The sequence below is a fragment of the Dendrobium catenatum genome, unplaced genomic scaffold (genome assembly GCF_001605985.2).
Source record: "Dendrobium catenatum unplaced genomic scaffold, ASM160598v2 fragScaff_scaffold_1284, whole genome shotgun sequence".
NCBI lineage: Eukaryota > Viridiplantae > Streptophyta > Magnoliopsida > Asparagales > Orchidaceae > Dendrobium > Dendrobium catenatum.
In genome coordinates, this window is record NW_021319746.1 from 2,563,109 (window position 1) to 2,590,315 (window position 27,207).

A 27,207-nucleotide genomic window follows, 5' to 3' on the forward strand; every position below is an offset into this window, starting at 1 on the left:
GTGTCCCTCTTTAATTGAATTTTAAACCCTACTTTAAATGAAGTCACTTTCTTGAATCAATATCAACTACTTGTAGATAAATATAAAAGTTCCCAACGAAGAACAATAGCTGACATGCAATGAGCCTAGTAACTCCATATGAAAATGATAAACAGTTTATGGACGAAGGTGGTCAATATGTGATGAATGCCACAATGCTCTACATTCAACATCATGATACAAACACATGCATTCAAGCCCGCAAGCAATGAAATTAAGAAGAAATATGCAGTTTGACTGTAGGCAAATATGCAGGAGTCTTTAGTGAATACGATAACTTGTCAACAAAAGCACATAACAAGATTATGACGTATGCAGCGCATCATCTACAATATAAAGAAATGAGTTGTGATGAATGAGAATACTTGCAAGCAATACTAGATGACCTACAATATGCTAACAACCTGCATACAAAGTGAAATGGCAAATTCATGATGAATTTAAACTTTTACTAATCACTGTAGGAAGCTCTTCACGGATGAAGTAGAGTGCTTACGGGTAATAGCTGGAAAGCTGAAATGCATACAACAACCCACATTTAGGCCACACACATAGATGATAACAAACCACTACAAGGATCCTTGGACACTACAACATTCTTTCAGCCAACATCAACCATTTTGCAAATAGAAGCTGCAGTCCATTACTAGCGTTGAAAATTAATATGCAATGAATGCGGCAATGACCTACAACCCACATCAAGACAAGCAAATACATTTGATCTTGCAATTAATGAAGTTGATAGGGATACTCATCAATGAAGTAGGAAGGATATGTAATAAATGCAACGGGTTGCAATGCATGTTGCATATTGCATACAAGCAAGGGTAATACACTTGCAAAGCATACAAGCCCCTACAAACCACTGTAGGAGACTTTTCATTTATACAATAATCCTATCTACAAGCAATGATGGTGAATGTATTGCCAGTGTGATGGATCCTCTATAGGCAAGAGATAGAAGATCGTAGCGGATGCAAGCGCCCACTGTTAATGATGGAAGGTGCATCATATGCACAACAATATGCATATGCGGGTGATGATCAACAAGTTGTGGATGTCACAACACCCCTATAACCAACCACCATTCAATGACCAGCGAATACATCGATCCATTGCAGGCAGGGAGGGTGATATGCAACAAATGCAAATACCTACGAATCATTGTAGGAGACATGTCACGTACACAAAGTGCTATCCATGAGCAAATACAAAAGACCTTCATCAAATGCAATCTCCTACGAGCTGTAGCATGAGGTTCGTTAGTGCACGACAACCTACATGTATAAAGCAGCAAACAACTCAATTCACAACGCCATGCCACTGTATTCACAACATGCATACAAGTGGACATAAAACGTTTATAAATTTCCTAGTGGGGCCCTGCACTTTTCTCAACAACAACTCATCTACATAAATCAACAGACAACTCATAGTACAACTGTGGGCTCCGAAAATTCGGCCCCGACATCCGCCCGCTTTTGCTTTTTCTTTTCGGGGGAGTTTTAACGAAGTAAGTTATGGGGTAAATTTTGGGAAGGAAGATGGGTTTGTAGATAAGACACTACCCAGAAATTTCGCCCTCATTTTGTGAGGAATTTATGATCTGAGTTCTGGTTTCCTATAGGCACATGCCCCTATAATTAATTATCCCTCCTGGTAACGAGAGAGAACTTTCGATTAAGGCTAGTCGTCAATCAAATACGTAGAGATACGCGTTATCTGTCATGTAGTAGCAGCATGAGCAATGGATATTTGGAAAGGGTTGATATTTAAAATTGGGAATTTCACCACCTTGCACTTAAAGCAGATGGTTGGTGAATGGATGATGGACCCGATCAAGATCCCATGGTTCCGTCGTCCCGGGCCATCGTGGTCCCCGTTCTACTTAGTCAGAGGAGGTAGTCGACCCAACTTGACAGAAGGATCCTTGTTGGCAGCCATGGGTTGCTTCATTCTAGGGTACCTTGTAGACATAGGGTGAATGTTTATCTAAGGGGACAAATTGAATCCACCTTAGCTAACAGAGGGCTTTGTGCCCTTTTGATTATATCATATTGATTCATGTCTCAAGAATTTGATGCCACTAAGGAGCGTATTGGCTCTGCCATAACCGGTATTTTGTGGTGTCATTTGGCGGCAAAACCACTTAGTTCAGAGGGCCCCAGATTATAACTGTTTATCCTGCGGTGCCATTTAGCGGCAAAACCGCTATTAGAGGACACGTAACACGTCCTTACTGGAAGGAGATTATTTGAGAATGGATCATAGTGATATTTTCGACTAAGCATTTGGCTCTTTGTGAGCTGAATTTATATTCGAATTTGTCCACCTCAGCAAACTGTTGCGGATAGTGGATGAACTTTGCTTTGAGTGGTTGATGATTGAGTTTCAATTTTAAATATTTGAATTTTGAGATTTTTCTTGGAGTTTGGATTTTGGGGCCATTTGGGAGGCATTTGAAAGTATGTGAATCACCCATCTGGTTGAGATCTACGTTCAACGTGACCATTATCGGGGTGTTTGGGGTCGTTTTCATTTGTGGATTAAACTTTATCGACTCGGCCGAACTATTGACCGAGGATTGGGTTTCTCGTAGGCTTTATTATTTTGTGAATGAATTTCTTTTGTTATAGACCTTAAAAGTCTAATATGAATGCATAAAATAAATATCTCGGTCTATCTCGCGACCTCATATTTATTTAGTAGTTCGAGCCGTGCCGACTTCTATCTACCCGCATAGAAGGATCGTGGTCGAACTTGAATTTATTTACTGACCCGCGCAGCATCCTTAGACGTCACGTGTGTTCCTACAAAACGCTCGCCAAAGACCATACGGGTGTTTGAGAGCATTTTATAATTATTTGCCGAACCTTGTCGACTCCTATTTGCCTGCTTATGAGGATTATGTTGAAATTTATTGACCCGCACAGCATCCCTAGACATCACGTGTGCATCCATAACACACTCGTCGAGTCCCATGCGAGTACTTTAGGATATTTAACTCTGCTCAGTTATATGGATGATCACCATTTGAATCCAGCATTCGCCAAAGACCATACGGGTTGCATATCCAGTGGCGTTTTATTTGTTGATGATTTCTGTGATGTATGATGGTTCTCTTACAAGGGCCCGGGGGAACTTGGATTTGTTGCAGTGGATCAATGTATTTGCTTAACCTTGAACATTAACTGATCATAAAGGTGCCATAGTGTTCATTGGCTTTTGCTACGACTACTTATGAATGCTTGTATTCATCACATGCCTACGACTACTTTTCTCTCTAAATAGATAATCTCTTCTTCCCCTCTTTTATTTCTCCAATAAGAATCTATACTGCATGTGAGGAGCAGCTACCTTTGCAAAGTGCAAATGTGATGCTTGGTTCTGGTAATCAAATCCATAGGTATGTCTAAGCTGTGATTCCTTTTCATGTACAGTTCCTTTTTTTTTTATACATCAGAAGAGCACCAATAAATGAAATGCTCAATGGCAAGAACATTAAGCACTATGCCTCCAACATTGAATGCTGCCTTGTTCAGTAGTTTAAGTAGTTTTCTAGATGAGGTTGGCAAACTGTGCTGAAGAAATGCATTTTAGATGTTGATCTAGAATGGTAGCCTTTTCTTATAAGACAAGAAATGCAACTCCACTACAGTAAGCCTATGTATTAAGAACCCCAGTTTTTTTTATGGCTTGTAGACTCAAGACGATCCGATTAAGCTCCATTGCACTTCTTGTTAGTTGTATGAATTTCTTATAAGGTCCTATATCACTATCAGGTAACACATTGTATGGACCTTGTAATTGTGTGCATTGAAAGATAATAGAAGCTCTGCAACTTGTTAAATGCTTGGGCATAAAGCTTTTAGATCTTATGCTAGAGGTATTGAGCTTTGGAGCTGTGGTAACCTCACATTCAAGATGAGCTTGAGGCACAATCAGTTTCTTAAATATGTTGACCAGTATTTGATTAGCTACTCTGACAGCTTATTTGGTGCTCCTCTATAAGTTTTCTTCATTTATGAATCCTTGGATTTGATATGGTTGTTGGAACTTGTCTGTATTTTCATCAACTTCATTATCAGATATCTTCTTATAATGCAAACTCTTTGCTTCTGCAACCAACTGCAGCGAAGTATTCCTTTCATTGATTGAAATTTGGTTAATTATTTCCATATTTGGTGATTGCTCAATGAGTCCATGGCTTCCTTCTTCCCTTATATGGTGTCTTTGAAGTTTTTGTTCCCTATTGTTCGATCTGTGCACCCAGTGCATTGTCATTCAGTTCGAGTTCGATTCAAGTCCATGTTCAAGCTTACAAGTTAAAGCTTACAAGTTCTTTTGCTTGTGTTCAAATCAACTTTGAGTCCTTGTTCAATTCAAGTTCTATGCCATCATGAGCTTAGTTCTTTAAAGTTCACCGAAGCTCAAGTTCTATGTTCAGGTCCCCTGCTGTCTCAAGTATTGTTCAAATTTTTATGATCATTCAAATTCAGTTCCCAATTCGGATCAAATTTGAGTCCTGGTTTGAATCTGACTTTGAATTCGAGTTCATTTCAAGTTCCATGCCATCATGAGCTTAGTTCTTTAAAGTTCACCGAAGCTCAAGTTCTATGTTCAGGTCCCCTGCTGTCTCAAGTATTGTTCAAATCTTTATGATCATTCAAATTTAGTTCTCCTTGGTCAAATTATTTGAAGTATTTTGTTTGATCATTTAGTTCATTTGGTGTTCAAATTCAAGTTTAATTTAGTTCTCATGTCGTCCAAATTGAGTTCAATCAGGTCCAAGTATAGTCTTGCGTTCACCCGAAATTTCGGCAGCCTCCCGGCGTCTCCCCCGTTTAGGGGAAAACTACGGGAAACTGGGTCTTCCCACCATGCTAAGAAAAACGTGTATGGTAGGTGTCCTCGGACGAGGACATCGCAGCCGTATTTTCTTCGTCCCCCACCACGCTAAGAAAAGCGTGTATGTGTCTTCAATACATGTTGCAAAAGAAAAGCAGTTGTTTCCCTCCAAGCGGATGCTTATGGGTATCCCCACTTCGTCGTACGCATCGCACCTGGTTCCCATCCCACCACGCTAAGAAAAGCGTGTATGGGCGGTTTTCCAGTGCGCCACGAACGCCGGAGAAGGGATTTTAGGTGATCACCCGATTCGTCGAGAGCACCGCGACGAACTTCCTCCCACCACGTTAAGAAAAGCGTGTATAGGTGGTCGTTTTATCGCGTTGCAAGCTTCGAAGACGGGTTCTCAGAGTTTTAGGGTTTAGAGCGGTTATACCTTGACATTCTGGTGACGGAGTTTTACAAAAAAAGCACAAACACTCCTTTTTTTTACACATGTATCTTAAACAATAACATCACACCCAAAACTACTTTTAATAATGATAATTGTTATTACCACAAGCAATGATAATAGTCACTGTAATTCTCATACACACAACACAAAATAGTAAAACTAAATAATAATAATAATAATAATATTAATAAGATCAAATGAAACTTTATTTTTACTTGCTGTGAGGGTAATGAATAAGTTCAAGGAAGATGTAGGTTTGCTGATGGGTTGAAGCAATGGGTTTCTTTAAGTGGGCTGGATTAGTGAATGTAGAAGGCTGCCAGATAACATAGTGGGTTGGATGTGGCTCAAGTGGGCTGAAATAAGGTATAAAGGGTTCTGCGGTTTGAGAGGTAGGAGGGGCTGTTTAGTGGGTTTGAGTTGTTGATTTTATTGTGATGTTGGGCTGCTTTGATGCTCTAAAGTGGGCTGTTCTGATGTCCCAAAGTGGGCTGCTTTGATAAACTGGAGAAATAATTTCAGTCAAATGAATCATAAGATAAAGCTATGTATAAAGAAAAAGACAAACAAGGGCTCTGTTGGATCCAGACTTCTCGTGAAAAGCAAAGTGGAAATCTTTGCATAAAAAAAAACTGCTCCTGTTGCATATCTTAAATCCATGTACACCTGTCAACATCTCAACCACCACATGTAAATTCTTTTATTTTATTTTATACTAGCAGCACTAAAATAGTGCTGACATCCACTTGATGGCTGCAGAGATAAAGAAAAGAAAGGGAATCTTACTGTAGTTTTTTTTTGTCTTCTTCCTTTGGAATACAATGAGCTAACGGAGGAGAATAAAGAAAACTCAATAGAACCAATAAAGATGAAAAGTTCAGTGGTTGCTGGTGTGAAACACGTGAAAAGCACAATTAACGTGTAGCATCAATAGGAACGGTATAAGGAGAGCCTTGGACTTCTGCTTTCAAAGGGGATTCAACTGCAGCTTGAAGCAGACTCGTGAAAGGGGAGGAGGCTGCAGACGTTTAATTGCTGAAAGGAACAGGTTGAGGGAAAGAGCAGGAGCGGACAGACAGGTCTCGTCGTGGGGAATTTTGGAGGCTGAAATTTGGAGCAGGTGAGCTGCGGTTTGGGAGGAAAGTGGAGGCCAGTTGGGAGAGGTTTTGGATCAGTTCTCACGCAAGGGAGGAAACTACAGGCGTCGGTTTGCTGAGGTTTTTTTTTTTTGAAGTCTTCGCATAAGGAAGGAAAATTGATCTGGAGTGGACAGAGGTTGTGGAGAAAGGAGTGGACCTCTTTTTGTTGTTTTTGCGTGGATAGGAGACGGATGGACAGATGATCTTTGAATAGGGGTTGAAGGGCCAGCCAAATTTCATTCCAATTCGCTTTAAGGACAAGTGCCAGCTGCCCTTTTAGGTTGAGTTGACGAGGCGGAGCAGATTGGCAGATTGGCAGATTGACAGAACGGGGTATGTCTAATATGTATTTAATTAAAACATGACTATTCCCTAATTTAGCATCTCCTCTTTTGTAAGATTCTTATTGAGTTAACGCCACATTAGTATTTTGGTCATTCCAGCATTAATTCAAAATGACATAACTGCATCAAGTCAAAATCACCTCGTTCTACGTGTTGTTTTCTCAATTCGCATGCCACTTTTCTCGATATTCGTGCACATTGTGTTGTTTAACATGTTGATTTCTCCGAACATCAAAATTAGACAAATTGATAGTGCATTTAGGGTATTGTCGGTGTTCCAAACACAACGACGCAGTTCGTTTCACGATCGGACGTTGTTTGAGCAACGCCGAGGGTAATTTTACACGGGATTACCTCGATTTGCGTGCACAACCTCAATTGAACAAATTGACAGTACATTTAGGGTATTGATGGTGTTCCGGATACAACGACGCAGTCCGTTTCACGATCGGACATCATTTAGATAGCATCAAGTGACATTTTCCTTGAAATTTGTGCTTTGCCTCGGGATGCATGCCAACCTCCTTGCATGTCTTCAATTTGTCAAATTGAATGTCATTATTATGTATTTGGGACATTCTGAACGCAGTGGTGGAGTCCGTTTCGCGATCGGACTTTGTTTAGGCAGTAATAAGGCCTATTCTCGATATGCGTGTTTTATCTTGAAATTCGCCATCAATCTGAATAATCCAAATTGAATATAAAAGATGTAATTCTTGAGTATTTGCGATATTTCGACCGCAATGGAGAAATCCGTTTTGTGAACGAATATCATTTGGATAGCGACAAGGCTGATTTTTCTTGAAATTTGTGATTGCCTCGGGATCTGTGCCACCAATCCGGATGTTTCAAATCGAATAAACAAAAATGTAATTTTTAGAGGTTGACAACATTTCGGACGCAATGATAAAGTCTGTTCGTTGATCCGACGTCGTTTGATTCGTCTTGCACTTTAATTTCAGGTGTTGGTCTTCCCTTTTAACCGATCTCGTTCGATTCAGTTGCGAGCGGCCTCGACCTAGCAGAATTCAATGTCATGATCACAACGACTCCATCCGTTTGGCTATCAGAGGTCGTTTGATCCTTCAAGTGACACGTGGTGCTAAGGTGTGTATCGCTTTACTCACCAATTTGGTCCTTTCGCACATGGTTTGAGGTGTCGGGGTCAACAACAACGCCACACCATCAGATCTGCAACACTCATACAAGCAACCAAAAGACGTCAACAAGCTTCCAAACATAATGTTTTGCACACTCAAATTGAAATCATTTGCACAGCAGATCAATGCCAAATATTTTAAATTCAACCATACATGCATTGCATCGGTCATAATAATTCACGCAATCATATTATGCAAAATGCACGCAAAAGCATACACCCGTATGGTCCCCGGCGAGCGTGTTGTATTTACACACGTGACGTCTGAGGATGCTGCGCAGGTTCAAAAATGAACATAAGTTTGAGCCAGATTCTTCTATATGACTAGATAGGACTTGGCACGGCTCGAATCGTTAAAGAGATATACAGTCGTGACGTCGACCAGAATATTTGTTTTATAGTTCATATTAGGCCTTCAAGGCCCATAACAAGGAAAATTCATTAACAAAGACATAAAGCCGACGACGAACCCGATCCTCTGTTGACAATTTGACAAAGTTGATAAGGTTCAACCAACAAAATGAAATTGTCCATAAATATCACCCTGATGATGGTCATGTTGAATAAAAATCTCAAGCGGAGGGGATCTCAATATTTAAAAATTCCACCCAAATGCCCACGAAAATGTAAAATACTCAAAAATACCAAGGCCTTAAATATTTAAAATTGACATAAAGCATCTAAATGCTTAAAGTAAAATTTGTCCATCCTCCGCAATAATTTTTTGAGCTGGACAAATTTGAAAATTACTTCAGCTCATAAAGAGCCAATGTCTGGCCAAGAATATCACTAAGATTCATTCTCAAATAGTCTCTTGCTAGCAAGGACGTGGCACATGCCATCCAACCGGTGGTTTTGCCTCAAAATGGCAGCAAATCGTGAATTTTGCCACTAAATGGCTTCACAGATAAACAATTATGACCATAACCCTCTGAACTAGGTGGATTTTGCCGCCAAATGGCACCACTAAATTACGGACATGGTTAGAGTCCGTATGCTCTCCAATGGCGTCAAATCCTTGATATATGAATCAATAGGATATAATCGATAGGACACAAAGCCCTTTGTTAGCTAAGGTGGATTTAAATTTGTTCCCTTAGACAAATATTTACTTCAGGTTTACAAGGTACAATTGGACGAAGCAACCCATGGCTGCCGACTAGGATCCTTCTGTCAGGTTGGGTCGACTATCTCCTCTAATTAAGTAGACCAGAGACCATGATGACCCGGGACAACGTATCCATGTGATCTTTATCAGGTCCATCAACATTCCTCCACCATCCGCTTTAAATACAAGATGATAAAATTTTTAATTTTGAATATTTAGTCTCAAAATTGAATCCATGCTGCTACTATACTCTGTATATCACGTATCTCTATGTATCTGTTTGATGACTAATCTTAATCAAAAGTTCTCTCTCATTTTTGGGAAGGGTAATTAACTATAGGGGCTTGCGCCTATAGGAAGCATGAACTCAGATCATAAAGTCCTCGCAAAATGAGGGCGAAATCTTTGGGTAGTGTCTTATTCTCAATCCAATCTGTCTGCTAAAAATTTGCCTTAGAACCTACTCGTTAAAACTCTCCTCGACGACCCGAAAGAAAAGAAAGGGTTTCGCAGACAAGCCGGAGTGTGAATTTTCGGATCCCACAATAAGTAAATTATTTCTACCTAGCTGCAATTAACTTCTCACTAAAGTAGGTGATTGAGTGATTTCTAGGCTAAGAAATAAATATATATATATATATATATATATATATATATATGAGCTATTACATATGTTCAAACACAAGGTGGCTTGACCAAGTATTTTTCTATTTCAGTTGGATTGTATCAAAGATTAATTTTAAGTCCATATCCTTTTGCTTTAGACATGGATGTACTTACTGAACAATTGAAAGAGGATGTAGCTTGGTGTATGGCTTTTGTTGATAACATTTTTCTTGTTGATAAGACTAGAGAGAGAGATGAAGAAAAATTTGAATTATGGAGGTCAACCTTAGAGTCTAAAGGTTTTCGTTTGAGTAGATCTAAAACCGAATACATGGAGTATAATTTTAGTAGTAATAGATCTAGTGGTGGGATTGTGACATTGGATGATCAAGTCATTAAAAAGAGTGCACATTTTAGATATTATTGGTAGAATTCCAAATTTTTAAAGTGGAGGAATCATTGGGACTGTTGTATGATAAAAAAGTACCCCTCAAACTTAAGTGAAAATTTTATAAGATTGTGGTGAGACCTGCAATGCCTTATGGAACAGAATGTTGGCCATTAAAAGAGAAGCATAAAATTATGTTAAGTGTTGCAGAGACGAGGATGCTCAAATGGATGAGTAGCTGTACACTTAGAGACAAAATGCGAATGAGTATATACTTTAAAAATTTGGCGTAGTTCCAGTGAAAAATAAGATTGGAGAGAGTTGCCTTAGATGATTTGGCCACATTAAAGGTCGGCTTTATGACGACCTATTAGAATAGTAGATTTATTATATTCGGCATATGTTAACAAATGTAGAGGTATACCTGAAAAGACTTTGTTAGAAAGTATTCGAAAGGACCCTTCTTATTAGAGTTAAATAAGAATTTAACTCTTAATAGGACAAAATGAAGAAAAATGATTAATGTAGTCGACCCTGCGCAGTGGGATAAAGGCTTATTGTTGTAGACTTGTAGTCAATTAATAATTCAATTATATGCATCAATCCCTATTTATTTAAATAGTGTAAAGATAAGTTAATATAATTTTAATTACAATTTAATCCTATATAAAATCAAATCCATTCATATCTTAACTTTTAAAGTCAAACATATAATTATCTAAACTGGTTAATTACACCTAAGAAATCAATTAAGTAAATTACTAAAAATTCTGTCAAAATAAAATAGGCATCAAAATGGTCCAATTCAGTTCTATTTTGGCCTTGTTTGACTCTTTGAAATTGGCCTATTAACATCAAAGCTTTTGGGTGCTGTTTCGGCTTGATGAATGGTTTGTATTGCATCAAAAACTTAGAAGACCAACTATTTATTTTCACCTAAGTTGATGTTATTTATTGATATAGTCAAATGCTGATTCAACAAACCAACAATGAAGATTTCTGGTCAAGTTATTCTTACTGTATATGTAATTTCCAATTTGGCATTTATGCATGCAGGCTTTTAACTGTGTCTCTTCATGGAACTGGGTCTACGTTGTGGGCAAAAGCATTACTATCCGAACAGACATGTCTACGCATAATTTGGATTGTTGGGAACACATTAAATTCAACATTATTGGAAAAGGTTGGACAAATATGATTTCATATCTAGTCTTTCATGGATTTATGGCATTTGTAGAATGTCAAATATGGTATTTTATTTGTAGCATGTGCAAAAGCGATAGATGGATAAATAATGCAGGAATTTTTTTTTTACTTAATTTTAACATTTTGGATTTCAGGTTGATGGTCAAACATTTTGTTGTGGGATGGCTAGGGATGGTGGTGATTTGGCTTAGAAAAGGGATAGGATACTTGTAATCAACATCAGGTAGGATCCCTTATGATGGAGGAATGTGTTGGTCTATTATATGGAGTCTAACCATGATATTAAGTCTTAGGTGGTGGCTTAGCCAATGAAAAAAGAAGATGAGATGATATATATATAAGAGATGAAGTTATAGGGAAGTGATATATCATCTTTCATAAGAATAATAATGTAAAGATTTAAATAAGATGCCAATGTTTCCTAATAGGAGACAACCACCAAACGCTGCCTCATAAAGAGACACCCCCACTATATTGGATATTTGTATCAGTTAAATATATTTAAGTCTACTTTCTACTATAAAGCCATTCTATATCTAACATCTCCACTATAATTTCATTAAATAAAGAAATGCATGATATTAATGCAAAAGAGATGGGGGTCGGCCACTTAAAGCATCCATGGGATTTTCTTAATTCCAAACTGGCTTGCTTGATTGCTTGGTTCTCCTTGAAATTATATTCGAAGTAATATCGAGACTAAATAAAGCATCCAAGCTTTCCTTTCTTGTATATGGTGCCATAAAGGAAAGAGGGGAGAGAAGGGTGATTGAATTCTTCATGATTCCTTATTTCTCCAATTTGGCCTAGCATATTTGGATGGAGAGTGATTCTATATTGTTGTTTTCATAATGATTTAAATCTCCCTTGATGTCACACTTGATGAAGATGAAAAATAATAGTCTTTTTTTGGATGATATTTCTTTTCATATTTTTGTAATATTGATGGAAACTATGTTCTTTTCATATTTAGATAATAGTGATAATGCCAATCAACTTCCTCCCTCATATTAGTAGTGATGATAATGATGGTAATGCAAATACCTTCCACATTTGGATGTTGATGTCCTGATGTCTTAATTTATTTCAATAAATAGATGGATATGATGAAAAGTAAAAAAACTCAAGACAATTTAATACAAATTTTTTAATAGTTTGAGCTTGAGTTTGTCCTACATATCATCTTGGTCATTAGATTGTATTACAATTCTTGCATAAGGTTAATAGTAATTAATTGAAACATTAGTATCTTCAATCGTATTTTAGTTATTATCAGAAATAAGTTCATCACATCAATGGGCTCAAGGGATGAACAATTACCATTAGACCAAAAAGTTAAACTCAATAGGGATATTTCGTACTTTTAGGATCGGTGGCCTTGAACTGTCCGAGGATCAAGGTAGGCCTCTTTGAATAGCTTATGATTTATTTTTTTTCCTAATTTACTAACACTATTCTATTCACTAGTACCTTCTTTTTCTTAGAAACCTATGATGAATTTTAGGTCGGTTTCTTAGAATTAGCACATTTTGAGGAGCAATGACTTGGAGCTTCTCCTAACTCCATCCAAATGATAAGGCCGTAAAGTTCATTATTGATAACTCCAATTGTAATTAGCGTGCAAATCAATCCTTACGAATAACTTTGAATTTTGTTGGTCTGCTCTGCACAGTAGGAGATTTAAAGGCAAGGGAAATCCCTTTATCAATACCTGCTAAATCTGCAGAAAGGCCACAAGAGATTCTTAAACTATGGGGTGAGAAATAACGGTCCAACCAGGATGCTCAGAATAATGTAGTAGGGAAGTGGATGGGAAAATGAACTTAGGTTGAAATTAAACTTGGGTATACATAAACTTTAATTATGAAATGAATCTCCGATACTAAATGCTGGGTATGAATTGGGATTGCAAATCCATCCTTAAAAAAGAAGCCTAAGGTATTTGTACAACTACTCCTTGAACATTGCATTGAAAGGAATCTCTTGATTTTATGAAAATGGTTTAGTACCTGAGATTGAGAATTTCAGTAATAGAGCAAGTGAATATTGCACAAAATCTGATAAAAAATTGTTAAGTGCTGCAGATTATTGTAAATTACACTATTTTAACTGATACCTTGGGGCAAGAACATATGGAGAATTAATTTCTTATTTTTAAATATATATTTATTGATTTAGTAAATGCAGTTTAAAATGACCTGATAGTACATCATTTGATGAAGAGGGTATGTATGCTCCTGATGATTGAGATTGGAAATTTTGTAGATGGTAATGTATGTTCGGCCAATATCTTTGGGTATTTGATTTAGTTAATGAATACAATGTGACTTCAACGTAATTATTGTAATCATAGAAAATTTTGTAATGTTCCTATCCTTGAACCTTCTCATTTTTTATGGTGGTAAGTACTGTTGACCCCTATCACTCAAACTACGTGTGAAAAGGTTGAGAATTGCGAATTGAGCAGCGCGCGGGTTGATATGACGCGCCACTTGAAGGGTCAAAAGACCTTCGATTGCCAAACGGACTACGTCATTGTGTCCGGAACGTCGTCGACATTAAGAGTATACATCTTATTTAATCAATCGGGATCATCCAGAATGGTGGAATGTATCCAAATGTTATGGCACGTTTATCGAGAAAAAATAGCTTTGACGCTAGGGATGTCAATATTTGGCACAACCCGAAAACCCGACTCGAACTCGACCCGAAAATTTCGGGTTAGGATCAACCCGAACCCGAAACGAGTCGGGTTCGGGTTCAACATTTCGACCCGTTTAAAAAATCGGGTCGTGTTCGGGTTAACCCTTTGACCCAAAATTGATCCGATTTTGACTCGAAAATTCGATTTTGACCCGGCAACCCGAGATTGACCCGATTTTGACCCGGTTTTGACTCGAAAAGAGGAGATTGACACCCGAAAATTAGCAATTTTTTTGTTGTAAACGGCTCATTCGGGTCGTGTCGGGTTGACCCGGACCTGAAGCGGGTCGGGTTCGGGTTGAACCGAATAGTGCCGGGTCTGTTTCATGTTCGACCCGAACCCGACCCGTGACCCGAAATTGACACCCCTATTTGACGCTATCCAAATGACGTCCGATTGTGAAACAGATTTCGTCATTGTGTCCGGAGCATTGCCAATCTCTAAAAAGTAGATTTTGTTTATTCAATTTGAAGCATCCAGATTAGTAGCATGTATCTCGAGGCAATTCCAATGTAATGCAAGGACAAACATATAGAGGAAATTGGCCTCTACGGAGACAGCATGATGTCCGATTATGAAACGGAATGCGCCACTGCATCTGGAACATCATCAACATCCGAAATATGTATTTTATAAATTCAATTGGTATCAACTGGGATGGTGGGATGCAAATTAAGACAATCCCAATGTAATGCAAGGACGCGCATATCGAGGAAATTGGCCTTTATGGAGACGGCATAATGTCCGATCATGAAATGGACTGCGCCGCTCCGTCCGGAACATCATCAACATCCAAAATATGTATTTTATTTAATCAATTTGGATCGTTCGAGGTGGTGACACTAATCCCAAGATGATTTGAATATGACAACACGTATTTCGATGAAAATTAGGCCTTGGTGCCACTCAAACAACGTCCGATTGTGAAATGTACTATGTCGTTGTGACCGAGACATCGTTAATATCCTAAATACACTATCAATTTGTCTAATTTCGATATTCAACAAATTTGACACGTTAAATGAAAAGAAAGACACATTTCGAGAAATTACACAAATCGAGAAAGCACGCAATTCGAGGCAACTTGGAATGATTGACACATCAATCTAATAACTTATTTTAAATAGGGGATGATAATGACAGAGCACATATTTTTAACTTTTTTTATTTATTAAAATTAAGATAAAATATATATGAAAAGTCAAAACAAAAAAAATCAAATCAATACGTTAATGACAAACCTCGTTTTGTCGAATATCTTCTCTGATCTCCTGATTTTCAGCTGAGTTTGGCATCTAAATCCCGTAATTTCTGCTGAAGTAAAACCTCGGATGGAGATTGCCGCATTTGAATACAGCTTTTTGATGTTAAAACGAAGAAAAGGAGCTCTAGGGTGTCTTTTTTTTTTTCTCGTCAATTGAGTTTCAAAAAGATAACTTCCTCTGCCTTCCAATCAAGCTCTTTACACTTCCGTTGCCGATTACGAACTCCTCTGTCCGTCCAAAGTTCCTCGCCAACCTTTGCTTCCTCCGACCTTCAAGTCCTCTCCACGCCAAACACTCAAAGTCTTCTACTTGCCTGAACCGACCACAAGCTTGCCGGCTTCCCACTGCCTAAGTTCCACCCGATCTCTCCCTTTCAAGCCGTTTTCAGTACTGAACCAGTCCACTCTTTCAAACTCTACTGGGGAATCCAAAACTGCAAATCTGAGTGGCCTTGCCCTTCTGACCGCACAAGGAATAATAAAGGGGAAAGCAAGAGAATATCTCTCAAAGAAGGGTACAATGTTTTATGAAAAAGCCACGAAAGCAGGAAACTTTTATATTGGAGTTTAAACTCTCATAAAGTTGCTTAAGAGGTATTTTAAACTTAGTCGTCGATTATCATGGGTAAGTTGGAATTTCAAAAAAGTTACATGCTGGCTTCTTTTTCACGTGGAGAACTTTAATAGTTTCACTTACTGTTGTTGCACATGTGAAATCACTGTTCATGTCAGGCTGTGTCCAAAACAGTTGTTTTTTTTTTTTAAATAAATCAAAATAGTTCTTTCCCACTTGCTGAACTTCACTCAATTTATTCCTTCATGAGGTGTTTGCTGTCTATAGTAACCTCCAAATTTCACAGCAGCTTTTATATATATATATATACACGCTTTTCTTAGCATGGTGGGAAGGGAATGCGGTGTGGCGCCTACGACAAGGCGGACAATCATCTAAAATCTATTTTTTCGGCTTTCGTGGCGCACCGGAAAACCGTATATACACGCTTTTCTCTAGCATGGTGGGATGGGAACCCTGTGCGACGCCTACGGCGAGATGTAGATATTCATAAGTACGCGCTTGCGGGGAAATGACTGCGTTTCTTTTGAAATAGGTGCCCGAGACCCATACATGCCTTTCTCTGGCGTGGTGGGATTGAAGATTTTATGGCCGCGGTGTCCAAGGACACGTACCGTACACGTTTTTCTCTAGCGTGGCGGGAGACAGTTTTCCATAATTTCCCCTAAACAGGGAGATGCTGGGAGGCTGCCAAAATTTCTGGTGAACATAAGACCACACTTGGGACTTGTTTTGAACATCAAATGAAAAAAGATTTGGAGTTAAACTTCATTAAAAAAAAGGAATTAAGTGAACTCAAACTTTAAATGAACTTGAAAGACAACATAAGCTTGAACTAGACTTGATCGAACTCAAAGGATAAGAAAAGACTTATGTTAAAATCTCAATGAATATAATTTGCTCATAATCAAATGAAAGACTTATGTGAAATCATCATGCATGTTGCAAACAACATGTGGAGGCAAGGAGTATAAACAGTCTACAAGCAATGAATAATAATAAGGATATGTGAGCTAGTCATAAGTGAATGCACAAGGATATTCCATTGAACATTGCAACTCATATGCAATATGATTCACACATAATTCAAGATGGAAATTAAACAATTGATTAATTCGGGGCAATTGTATGAACTAAGAGAATATATGATGAAAGTGATAACGATCGATATCATCAAGCCAGCAAGCAAGTAGAAGATTCATGACATGCATGAGACAATGAATGCATGTGATATTCACACAAAGGTAATAATTTGTCCATGAAGAAGAAATGTATAACAAGCACACAAGCGATGGGTGAGAATATGTATGTCATGAGTTATTCATAAATATGATGCATAAGATACAAAACTAATGAGACATTCAACTGATGTCGGTTGACACATAAACAAAGGATGTTGATGCCCATGGGCTTTGAGGGTTGAAACACAAGTAAGATATAAATTCATCAATTGATGCATACGATGAAGCCATAATTTCGTCACAGATGCAATAACAGATTTGCAAGTGACAATCATTGGCAAACAATGAATGGTATAGTATTCTAGAGCCAACAGTGATCAGTACAAAAGCACCTACAACAATCTCCACGAATATTAAAATACATGTGAGTTGATGTTGCAGCTCACCGATCGATGCATATAAGGAAACTGATGATAAATGCAACATCTTGCTAATCAACAAGCAAGGAAGAATCGACAACGAATATAAATCATTCGACGATCAATGTCATTTTGCAGATGAAGTATACATACAAGTCTTCATACAATCAATACTAATTGTCGTGGGAATGCATACGATAGCCCCTACAAACACTGAAATGGGCACAAGCAAATATAAAAGATTCTTTCAATCAATGCAATAAAGAAACCAATGACAAAGGCAATAATTTATCAATCAAAATATGTGAAAAGATGGATGACAAATGCAGCTCAAGCAATGAATAATGTAGGCATGCCAACAGATATATTACTTTCCTGCAAGCAACAATAATAAATATATTATAAGGATAGGGGGTCCTTCGCAAGCAAACAAAAATAACGTGTAAATGAATGCGGATACCTGTTGGCAATGATGAAGGGTTTATATATGCGCAATGGCATATGTATAATTGGTGACTAGCGACGAGCATCACATGTTATAACGCCCTTGTGATTGATGACCACTTAATGGCAAGCAAGTACATCGATCCCTTTTACAACCAAAAGCAAGTGGCATGTAGTAAATGCAAGCGCCTATGGACTGCTGCAAATGATCAGTCACATACTCAATATACCACCTTCGGACAAATCCAGAAATCCTACAAGCCGTCGTAAGAAGCCTCTCGTGTATGCAATATGCCATCTACGAGCAAAGGAGAATGACATATAATAAATGCAAGCCTCTACAACCAATAGCAGGAGATTCGTTAGTGCACTATAATCCATCTGCATAAAGTAGCAAGTAGTGCACGACAATCTATATGTATACAATGGGTTGATAACCAGTACTATAATACGCCACTGGATTTACAACACTCATACAAGCAGACAGAAGGCGTCCATAAGCTACTACAACACGCCACCAAATCTGCAACTTATATGCAAGTAGAGAAAAGGCATGTACAAGCTTCCAAATAGAATACTGCATTTAAATGAGGGTCTCTCACACAACTGAGCAGCATCAAATATTTCCAAAATACCCCTGCACATGCACCGTAGTTTGTATACACATAGGTATGCAAGGGAGCAAGTGCAATCATAAAATCCGCATGGGCCCCGATAACATGTTATTGGTACACACGTAACGTCTAGGGATATTGCGCGGGTCAATAAATTTGAACCCGATCCTTCTAAACATGTAAAAAGGAGTCAATAATGTTCAATAAATAATTATAAAATACTCCCAAACACCCGCATGGACCCCGGCGAGCATGTTGTGGGGATACATGTGACGTCTAGGGATGCTGCGTGGGTCAATAAGTGAATTCAAGTTCGAATACGATCCTTCCATACGGATCAATAGGAGTCGACAGGGTTCGAATCATTAAATAAATATACGGTGGTCACCACCGGTGTTTTTATTTTACTACATTAATATTAGGCATTCAAGACCTATAACAATGAGAATTCACTAATAAAGGCACAAAGCCTATAACGAACTAGATCTTATATCAACAATTCGATAGAGTCGACAAGGTTCAGTCCATAAATAAAAATGCCTCCAAACACCCCTATGATGGCCGCGTTTAATGCAAATCTCAACCAGAGGGGTTGACTCCAAATACTTTCAAATGCCACCTAAATGCTCATCAGAACTCCAAAACTTCATAGAAATTCCCAAAATCCCAAAAATTCAAAAAATATTTAAAATTAAAATCCATCCATTAAACACTTAAAGTAAAATCCATCCATCAAACTTATAAGCTTAAAAGCACTAAGATCATTTTTTCTCGATATGCAGCACCTCGGGCAAGATAAATTGATGGTGCACGGCTTCAATGAGAAGCGGCAAAAGACCCTTGTATCATTCATGCTCTCCCTAGTATTTGGGGAACTCCATATCGAGGAGAAATTTCATGTGATTGACGCGAACACCTCCTTTAAGGCGCTTCTGGGTCGCCCATGGTTACATGATTACGGCATTGTCCCGTCAACATTACATCAATGTATGAAGTACATAAGAGATGGAGAGGAGTTCAGAATCTCCAGTGATATTCAACTCTTTGCGGTTCATGAGGTAAAAATCTATGAATATGTCAGATACTTCATCCCTAAAAAATCAAAGCCGTCAAGTTCTCTCGAGACTAAGGCCACAAACCCAAAGGCTGTAAGGCGTCCCAAATAAGATGATGAGAAGAAGCAGACGAGAAGAAAGAAGGCAACGCCGACTCTTTCAAAACAGCGATCACTCCTAAATCAAGAAAATATGTGCATCATCTAGAGAGTGACACAGATGAATATGACATCATCCCTGCTAAATCTCAGGAAATATGTCAATCAATAGCTAGGGGGAAAAAGAAGGCAAAATATTCAGACGATAACTACATGAATAATGTGCAATATGTACTTTCAAAGAGAATAGATTATCTCTCAATTTCAGATAATGGATGTGTAGTCACGCGTATTCCCCTGCAACATTTCAGAAAAATCATCCATCGAGAAGTGCATAATGTTGAGGAATTCGTAATATTCTATGTGTCTCCTCAAAGAAATATGGGCGGACCGGGAACCCTGTTCTACAAATCTGGAGAGCGCGAAGATGAAGAGAATTGAGAAGGGCTCTATAGGCCCATCGAACATAGGGAGCTAAAGCCTACAAGAATGCTCATATTCACTATTGGAAACTTACATAAAGATGTTGCAAAAGCAAGTCGGAATTCACACCCCTATGCAACAACTTCACCTTTGCTTAAAGTTTTGGTATCAGAGAAATTCACATACATTGCGAAGAAAGGATATTCTCTCTAGAAGATGTCTCGGATTTGTCGTAAGAAGATATTCCCAAGGAGAGACGTGTCGTGCCATTACATACAAGGAAATTGAATATGGTGATGATGGTGTTGAAGAGATTTATGAAGCTGATAATTATGAGGATCAACCCGTAGAAGTCGAGCCTGCACTTAAAGAGCTTGAGGATGGTGGAGAGGCTGCCATTATGGATGAGCTAAAGAAAATCAATTAGGGGACTGAGGAGGAACCTCGCCCGACCTTCATTAGCTCCCTACTACCAGAAGATCAAGTGGAAGAAATTAAAGAGCTTTTTTGTTAATTCAGTGATTGTTTTGCTTGGACATATGCTGAGATGCCCGGCTTATCCCCTGATGTGACAGTTCAAAGGTTGACCATCAAGCATGAGACGGTGTCTGCCAATCAAGCTCCAAGGAGAATGAGATTAGAGATTGAAGATCAGGTGATTGCCGAAACCAAGAAGCTCATAGAAGCGGGCTTTATCCGCGAATAAAAATATGCCCACTGGATCGCCAATATTGTCCCGATGAAGAAGAAGAATGGTCAGATTCATATTTGTATTGATTTTCAGGACCTCAACAAGGCGTGCCCAAAAGATGATTTTTCGCTCCCGGTATCAGAATTTCTAGTTGACAACACATCCAACTACGACATGTTCTCATTTATGGATGGATCGTTGGGTTACAATCAAATCAAGATGGCGCCTGAGGATGAAAAGTATACATCATTCAGAACACCCATCTGTATTTTCTACTACACGGTCATGCACTTCGGCCTGAAGAATGATGGTGCCACCTTTCAGCGGGCAATGACGCATATATTTGATGAGCTAATACATCAAAAGGTCGAGTGCTATGTGGACCTTGTTGTCAAGAGCATGGATTTGAAAGACAATCTAAGTGATCTGAGAATCGTGTTTGAGAGAATTAAAAAGTTTGATCTGAAGATGAACCCTCTCAAATGTGCTTTTGGGATCTCCTCTAGTAAATTATGGTAAATTCTTGGGGTATGTTGTTCGTCACCAAGGAATTAAGATCGACCCCAATAAAATCAAAGATGGAGATGTCGCCTCCTAGAAATCTCCAACAACTTCGCTCCTTGCAAGAAAAATTAGCTTTCATTCGCCGATTCATATCAAATCTGTCAGGTAGGTGCTAGCCATTTTCAAAGCTGATGAAAAAAGATGTCTGTTTCAAATGGGACAATAAGTGTCAAGAAGCTTTTGACAGTATAAAGAAGTACATGTTAAACCCGCTCATTCTCGCAGCGTCAATTTCGGGGAAGCCTCTTATATTGTACACGACAGCACTAAAAGAGTCCCTCGGAGCATTATTGACCCAACACAATGAAGAAGGCCAAGAGAATGCACTATACTACATCAGTTGGAGGTTAATTAGAGCTTAAATTTGCTATTCTCCAATTGAGAAGCATTGCCTAGCGTTGATTTTTGCAGTTCAGAAACTCCGTCATTATATGCTCTCGCATAAAATTATGTTGACATCAAAGATTGATTCACTGAAGTTCTTGATAACAAAACCAGCGTTGACAGATCGTCTAGCCAGGTGTGCGGTACTACTACTGCAGTTTGATATCACGTATATTCCACAAAAGGCGGTTAAATGGCAAGCATTGACAAATTTTCTTGCCACACATCCTATCCCGGTAGACTCGTCGTTTAATGATGATCTACCTGATGAACAAATCATGCAGGTCGAGGAAAAGGAGAATATACCATTCTGGGAGATCAGAGATGTACTTTCATGGGGCATCGTCGATTAAACCTGCCTAACCTCAAAATATTGCAAGAGCCCGAGCCGGCATCGGTCTTGTTCGCATACCGCCTGAAGGAGGTATAATGAGATTTTCATTCAGTTTGACTGAGCCTCGGACCAACAATGAAGCCGAATATGAAGCTCTAATAGTAGGGTTGGAGATTGCGATCGACATTAAAATTCAAAATATTCAAATCTTCGGCGACTCTCAACTTGTGATAAATCATGTCTTGGGCATTTATAAGATTTGCAAGCTTGAGTTGGTCCATTACCACCAGCGGACCCTTGAGCTCCTAAGACAGGTGTCAATTGTTAAAATAGTTCGGATTCCCCAAGGACAAAATGCCAAAGCAGATTGCTTGGCCAAATTGGCAAAAACAAATGGCGAATACCAACGAGGAGAGGCTTATATTTATAGGAATTTATAACCGTCGAGTCTTGGAGCCCGCTCTGTTACTATTCCTGAAGGCAGAGGAAATTTCATATTCAAGCCAGCATGATGAAATCCCAGTTGACCCACAACCTCTCCATCAGATCATTATTGAAATTTATCCAAAAGAATATCATGTTGCCAAGAGACGTAAAGTTAGTCAAGCTTCAAAATCATGGTTGCATTGTTTAGACATTGAAGTCGAAAATGATTTGAGACATCCATTTATTGTTTACTTCAAAGAAAACAAACTCGCAGTAGAAAAATTTATGGTCGCACAAATCCAAAAAATGACGCTGCGATGCATTTGTCAATGATACGTTGTATCGACTGGCTTTTTGATCAGATGTGGCTAATGTGCCTAGAGACTAAGGAAGTTGATAAAGTAGTAATAGAAGTCCACAAAAAATTTTGTGGTGTACATCAGTCAGGTCTCAAAATAGCTGCTAAAATCAAGAGGATGTGTTACTATTGGCCAACAATGGTGACAGATTGCATTGACCACGCTAGAAGGTGTTATGAGTGTCAGATTCACGGTGATGTTATTCATCAACTGCCAAATCCAGTACACCCGACAGTAGCATCTTGGCCGTTTCAATGTTGGGGCACATATATAAATGGTCCGATAGATCCACCATCGTCGGCCGAGAACGCTTTATACTGACAGCAACAGACTATTTTTCTAAGTGGGCAGAAGCGGCTCCCTTCAAAGAAGTCACGTCTGAGCACGTGATTAACTTCTTCACCCACAACTTCGTCTGCAGATTTGGTGTACCGCGCCGTGTGATCTCAGACAACCGCACAACATTCATGAGTACTAAAATCTATAAGTTTGTCAAGCGACAGAAGATCAATTAGCGATACTCATCTATATACAATCCAAGGGCTAATGGTTTGGCGGAGACCTTTAACAAGACGCTGGTTAAACTGTGGGTCAATAAGTGAATTCAAGTTCGAATACGATCCTTCCATACAAATCAATAGGAGTCGACAAGGTTCAAATCATTAAATAAATATACGGCGGTGGTGACCGATGTATTTATTTTACTACATTAATATTAGGCCTTCAAAACCTATAACAATGAGAATTCAATAATAATGGCATAAAGCCTATAACGAACTAGATCTTCTATCAACAATTCGATAGAGTCGACAAGGTTCAGTCCATAAATAAAAATGCCTCCAAACATCCCTATGATGGCCGCTTTGAATGCAAATCTCAACCAGAGGAGTTGACTTTAAATACTTTCAAATTCCACCTAAATGTTCATCAGAATTCCAAAACTTCATAGAAATTCCCAAAATCCCAAAAATTCAAAAAATATTTAAAATTGAAATCCATCCATTAAACACTTAAAGCAAAATTCATCCATCATCCGCAATAGTTTGCCGAGGTGGACAAATTCGAATATAACTTCTGCTCATATAGAGTTAAATGCCTAGTCGAAAATATCACTAAGATCCATTATCAAACAATATCCTGCCAATAAGGACGTAGTACGTGTACTCTGACCGGCAACTTTGCCGCCAAATGACACCGCATGATAAATGGTTATGATTCGGGGCCCTCTGAACCGAGTGGTTTTGCCGCTAAATGACACCACGAAATACCGGTTATGTCCAAAGTCAATGCATTCCTTATTGGCATCAAATCCTTGAGATATGAATCAATAGGATATGATCGATAGGGCACAAAGCCCTCTATTAGCTAAGGTGGATTCAAATTTGTCCCCTTAGATAAACATTCATCTCAGGTCTACAAGGTTCCCTTGGACGAAGCAACCCATGGCTGTCGACAAGGATCCTCTGTTTGGTTGGGTCGACTACCTCCTTTGACTAAATAGACTAGGGACCATGATGGCCTGAGACGACGGAACCATGGGATCTTGATTGGGTCCATCATCCATTCCCCACCATCCGCTTTAAGTGTGAGATTGTGAAATTTCTAATTTTAAATATCAAACTTTTTAAATTATCAAGTTCTAAACTCATACTGCTACTATATGCCAAATACTATGTATCTCTACGTATCTGATTGACAATTAGCTTTAATCGAAAGTTCTCTCTCGTGACCGGGAGGGGTAATTAACTATAGGGGCTTGCGCCTATAGGAAACCAGAACTCAGATCATAAAGTCCTCAACAAATGAGGGCGAAATCTCTGGGTAGTGTCTTATCTACAAACCCAGCTGCCTTCCAAAATTTACCCCGGAACATATTCGTTAAAACTCCGTCGCCGAAGAAAAGAGAAGCGGGGAGCCCCCCCGAAAAGAAGAAAAACACAATGGGCGAAGGCCGGGGCCGGGGCTGAATTTTTTGAGCCCACAGATTTCTGATGTCTCCGCTCGGGATTGGTTTCTCTTAACCATCTTTGGCTAATCACCTCAGTGATATAGTAGCAGCCATGTCAATCCGCATTTAAAATATGGAATCTTTCAAAATGATCATTTAACAGATCAAAATTTTAAAATTTTCTAAAATGATCATTCATATATTCATTGAGATAACATATTTAGCAGAGCTTTAAATTTATGTTATTTTTATTGCTTGCTAATGGTTATATGCTTTTATCTTTTTTTTTTGTGCATGTCTCTGCATTTTGAAAGTGTGGGGTGGTATATCAAATTCTGATTACTAACTCTTGCCTTTCAATTGTGCAGATAGATCTACAGAACACTGATTTTACTTTTCAGCTAGGTAGTGGAGCCAGCATTCAGTTGGCAAATGCTCTAATCAACACTAGAAATATCGGAGCTACCATATAATTCAGTAGTTTTGACTTTCGGCAATTGCTGCAAGGAGTGCCGCCATTCCTGCGAATGGCGGGTGTTGAGAGGTCTGAAAGAAGACTTAATACCGTTGAAGCTCCTATCGGTCCTGTGCATTTGCTGGCACAAGGACCTGCTGCTGTAAATCCTCATTGAAGGATTTCTGTGTTTGAACGACTGTCACGGCTAGAAGCCCCGGCCATCAAGAGGGTTGTAGCTGGAGGAAGGATTTCCGTGGTGACTGCAAACACCACATCTCTGCCAGTCGGGATGCCTGCACCCGGGAAGAATAATGTTGAAGCCTCCTCATATGGAGGAAAGTTAAGGAGGAGGCAGAGGAGAAAGCTGAATGCCGAGCTCCGAGCTCAGCAGCAACTGGTGCGTGTGCACCCATCAAATTTGCTGGCACAAGAGCCAGAGACTGATATCCCCACGCAAAAAAGGTTTACTAATCTGAAGTGAGTGAAAAGAAATAGCTCTTATGGTAAACTCAAACAATCATTCTGGGAGTGTCGACCAGAAGCACCGACCCCTTAGAAGACAAGAGAACCTGAACGACTGTCAGCCCGAGTACATCGAGTGCTGAAGACAGTCAAGGAGAGGGGACTGATGAAGAAGAAATTTCAGAGGCCACTAATTATTAAAGCTAGGAGAACGCCTATGGGGGAAAGGCTATCATCTGTTGTGATAGCTGAACAAAGAAGATACCGATGACAAGCTCCGCAGGAAGCATATCGAGGCGTGACACTTGGAACACATGTCCAAGGATCTGCCACCGAAAGGGCCTAGCGGAATGGTAAACAAGTGTGGATGTTGAAGCTTCAGAAAGAGAAATAAATCTGGGTGTGACATATGGTGTAGCTTCCCGGAAATTCACACCCGCCTACAAACAATGTCAAAGATGGGTCCCAAAGAACACCTACGATGACGTCACTCCCGACGGTCGACACCTTAGAGAATCCTCTAGGGGATCCTGTCATTCGCTGAATAGAAGTCCACAAACAATTTTGTGGTGCACATCAGTCAGGTCCCAAAATAGCCGCTAAAATCAAGAGGATGTGTTACTATTGGCCAACAATGGTGACAGATTGCATTGACCACGCTAGAAGGTGTTATGAGTGTCAGATTCACGGTGATGTTTTTCATCAATCGTCAAATCCAGTACACCCGACAGTAGCATCTTGGTTGTTTCAATGTTGGGGCAGATATATAATTGGTCCGATAGATCCACCATCGTCGGTCGACAACGCTTTATACTGGCAGCATCAGACTATTTTTCTAAGTGGGCAGAAGCGGCTTCCTTCAAAGAAGTCACGTCTGAGCACGTGATTAACTTCTTCACCCACAACATCGTCTACATATTTGGTGTACTGCACCGTGTGATCTCAGACAACCGCACAACATTCAAGAGTACTAAAATCTATAAGTTTGTCGAGCGACAGAAGATCGATTAGCGATACTTATTTATATACAATCTAAGGGCTAATGGTTTGGCGGAGACCTTTAACAAGACGCTGGTTAAACTGTTGAAGATCTTCACCAAGAATAAAAGGGAGTGGCACACAAAAATGGCAGAGGCACTATGGGCGTATCATACTACTTAGAAGATGCCGACCAATGCCACTCCTTACTGGTGTTCGGGGTTGAAACTGCATTTCCATTGGAAATTGAGCTGTCATCACTCCGTGTAGCTATTCAGTACGATCTGACTCAGGAGCAAAACGTTCGATTGAGAATGGAAGAACTCGACGCGCTTGATAAAATCAGACTACAAGCTTAACAGAATTTGGAAATCTATGGGGCGAGGATGACAAAGTACTTTGATCGAATGGTACGTCATCGATCATTTCAAGAAGGAGAATTGGTCATAGTGCTGAGAAGGTCAATCATCCCACATCGAAAAATTGGTGAAAATTTTATGTCCAATTGGGAAGGCCCATTCTTTATTGAGAAGGTGT

General features: G+C 39.1%; 1 protein-coding gene across 1 annotated transcript in view; it reads left to right on the forward strand.

The window, feature by feature from the left end:
- Nucleotides 1–27,207, forward strand: part of LOC110098383 (protein saal1) — an 81,575-nt gene that overhangs the window by 38,570 nt on the left and 15,798 nt on the right. Inside the window, exon 5 of the mRNA XM_020825203.2 lies at nt 11,142–11,268. Coding sequence (XP_020680862.2) covers nt 11,142–11,268 — 127 coding nt within the window. The remainder of the gene's footprint in view (nt 1–11,141; nt 11,269–27,207) is intronic.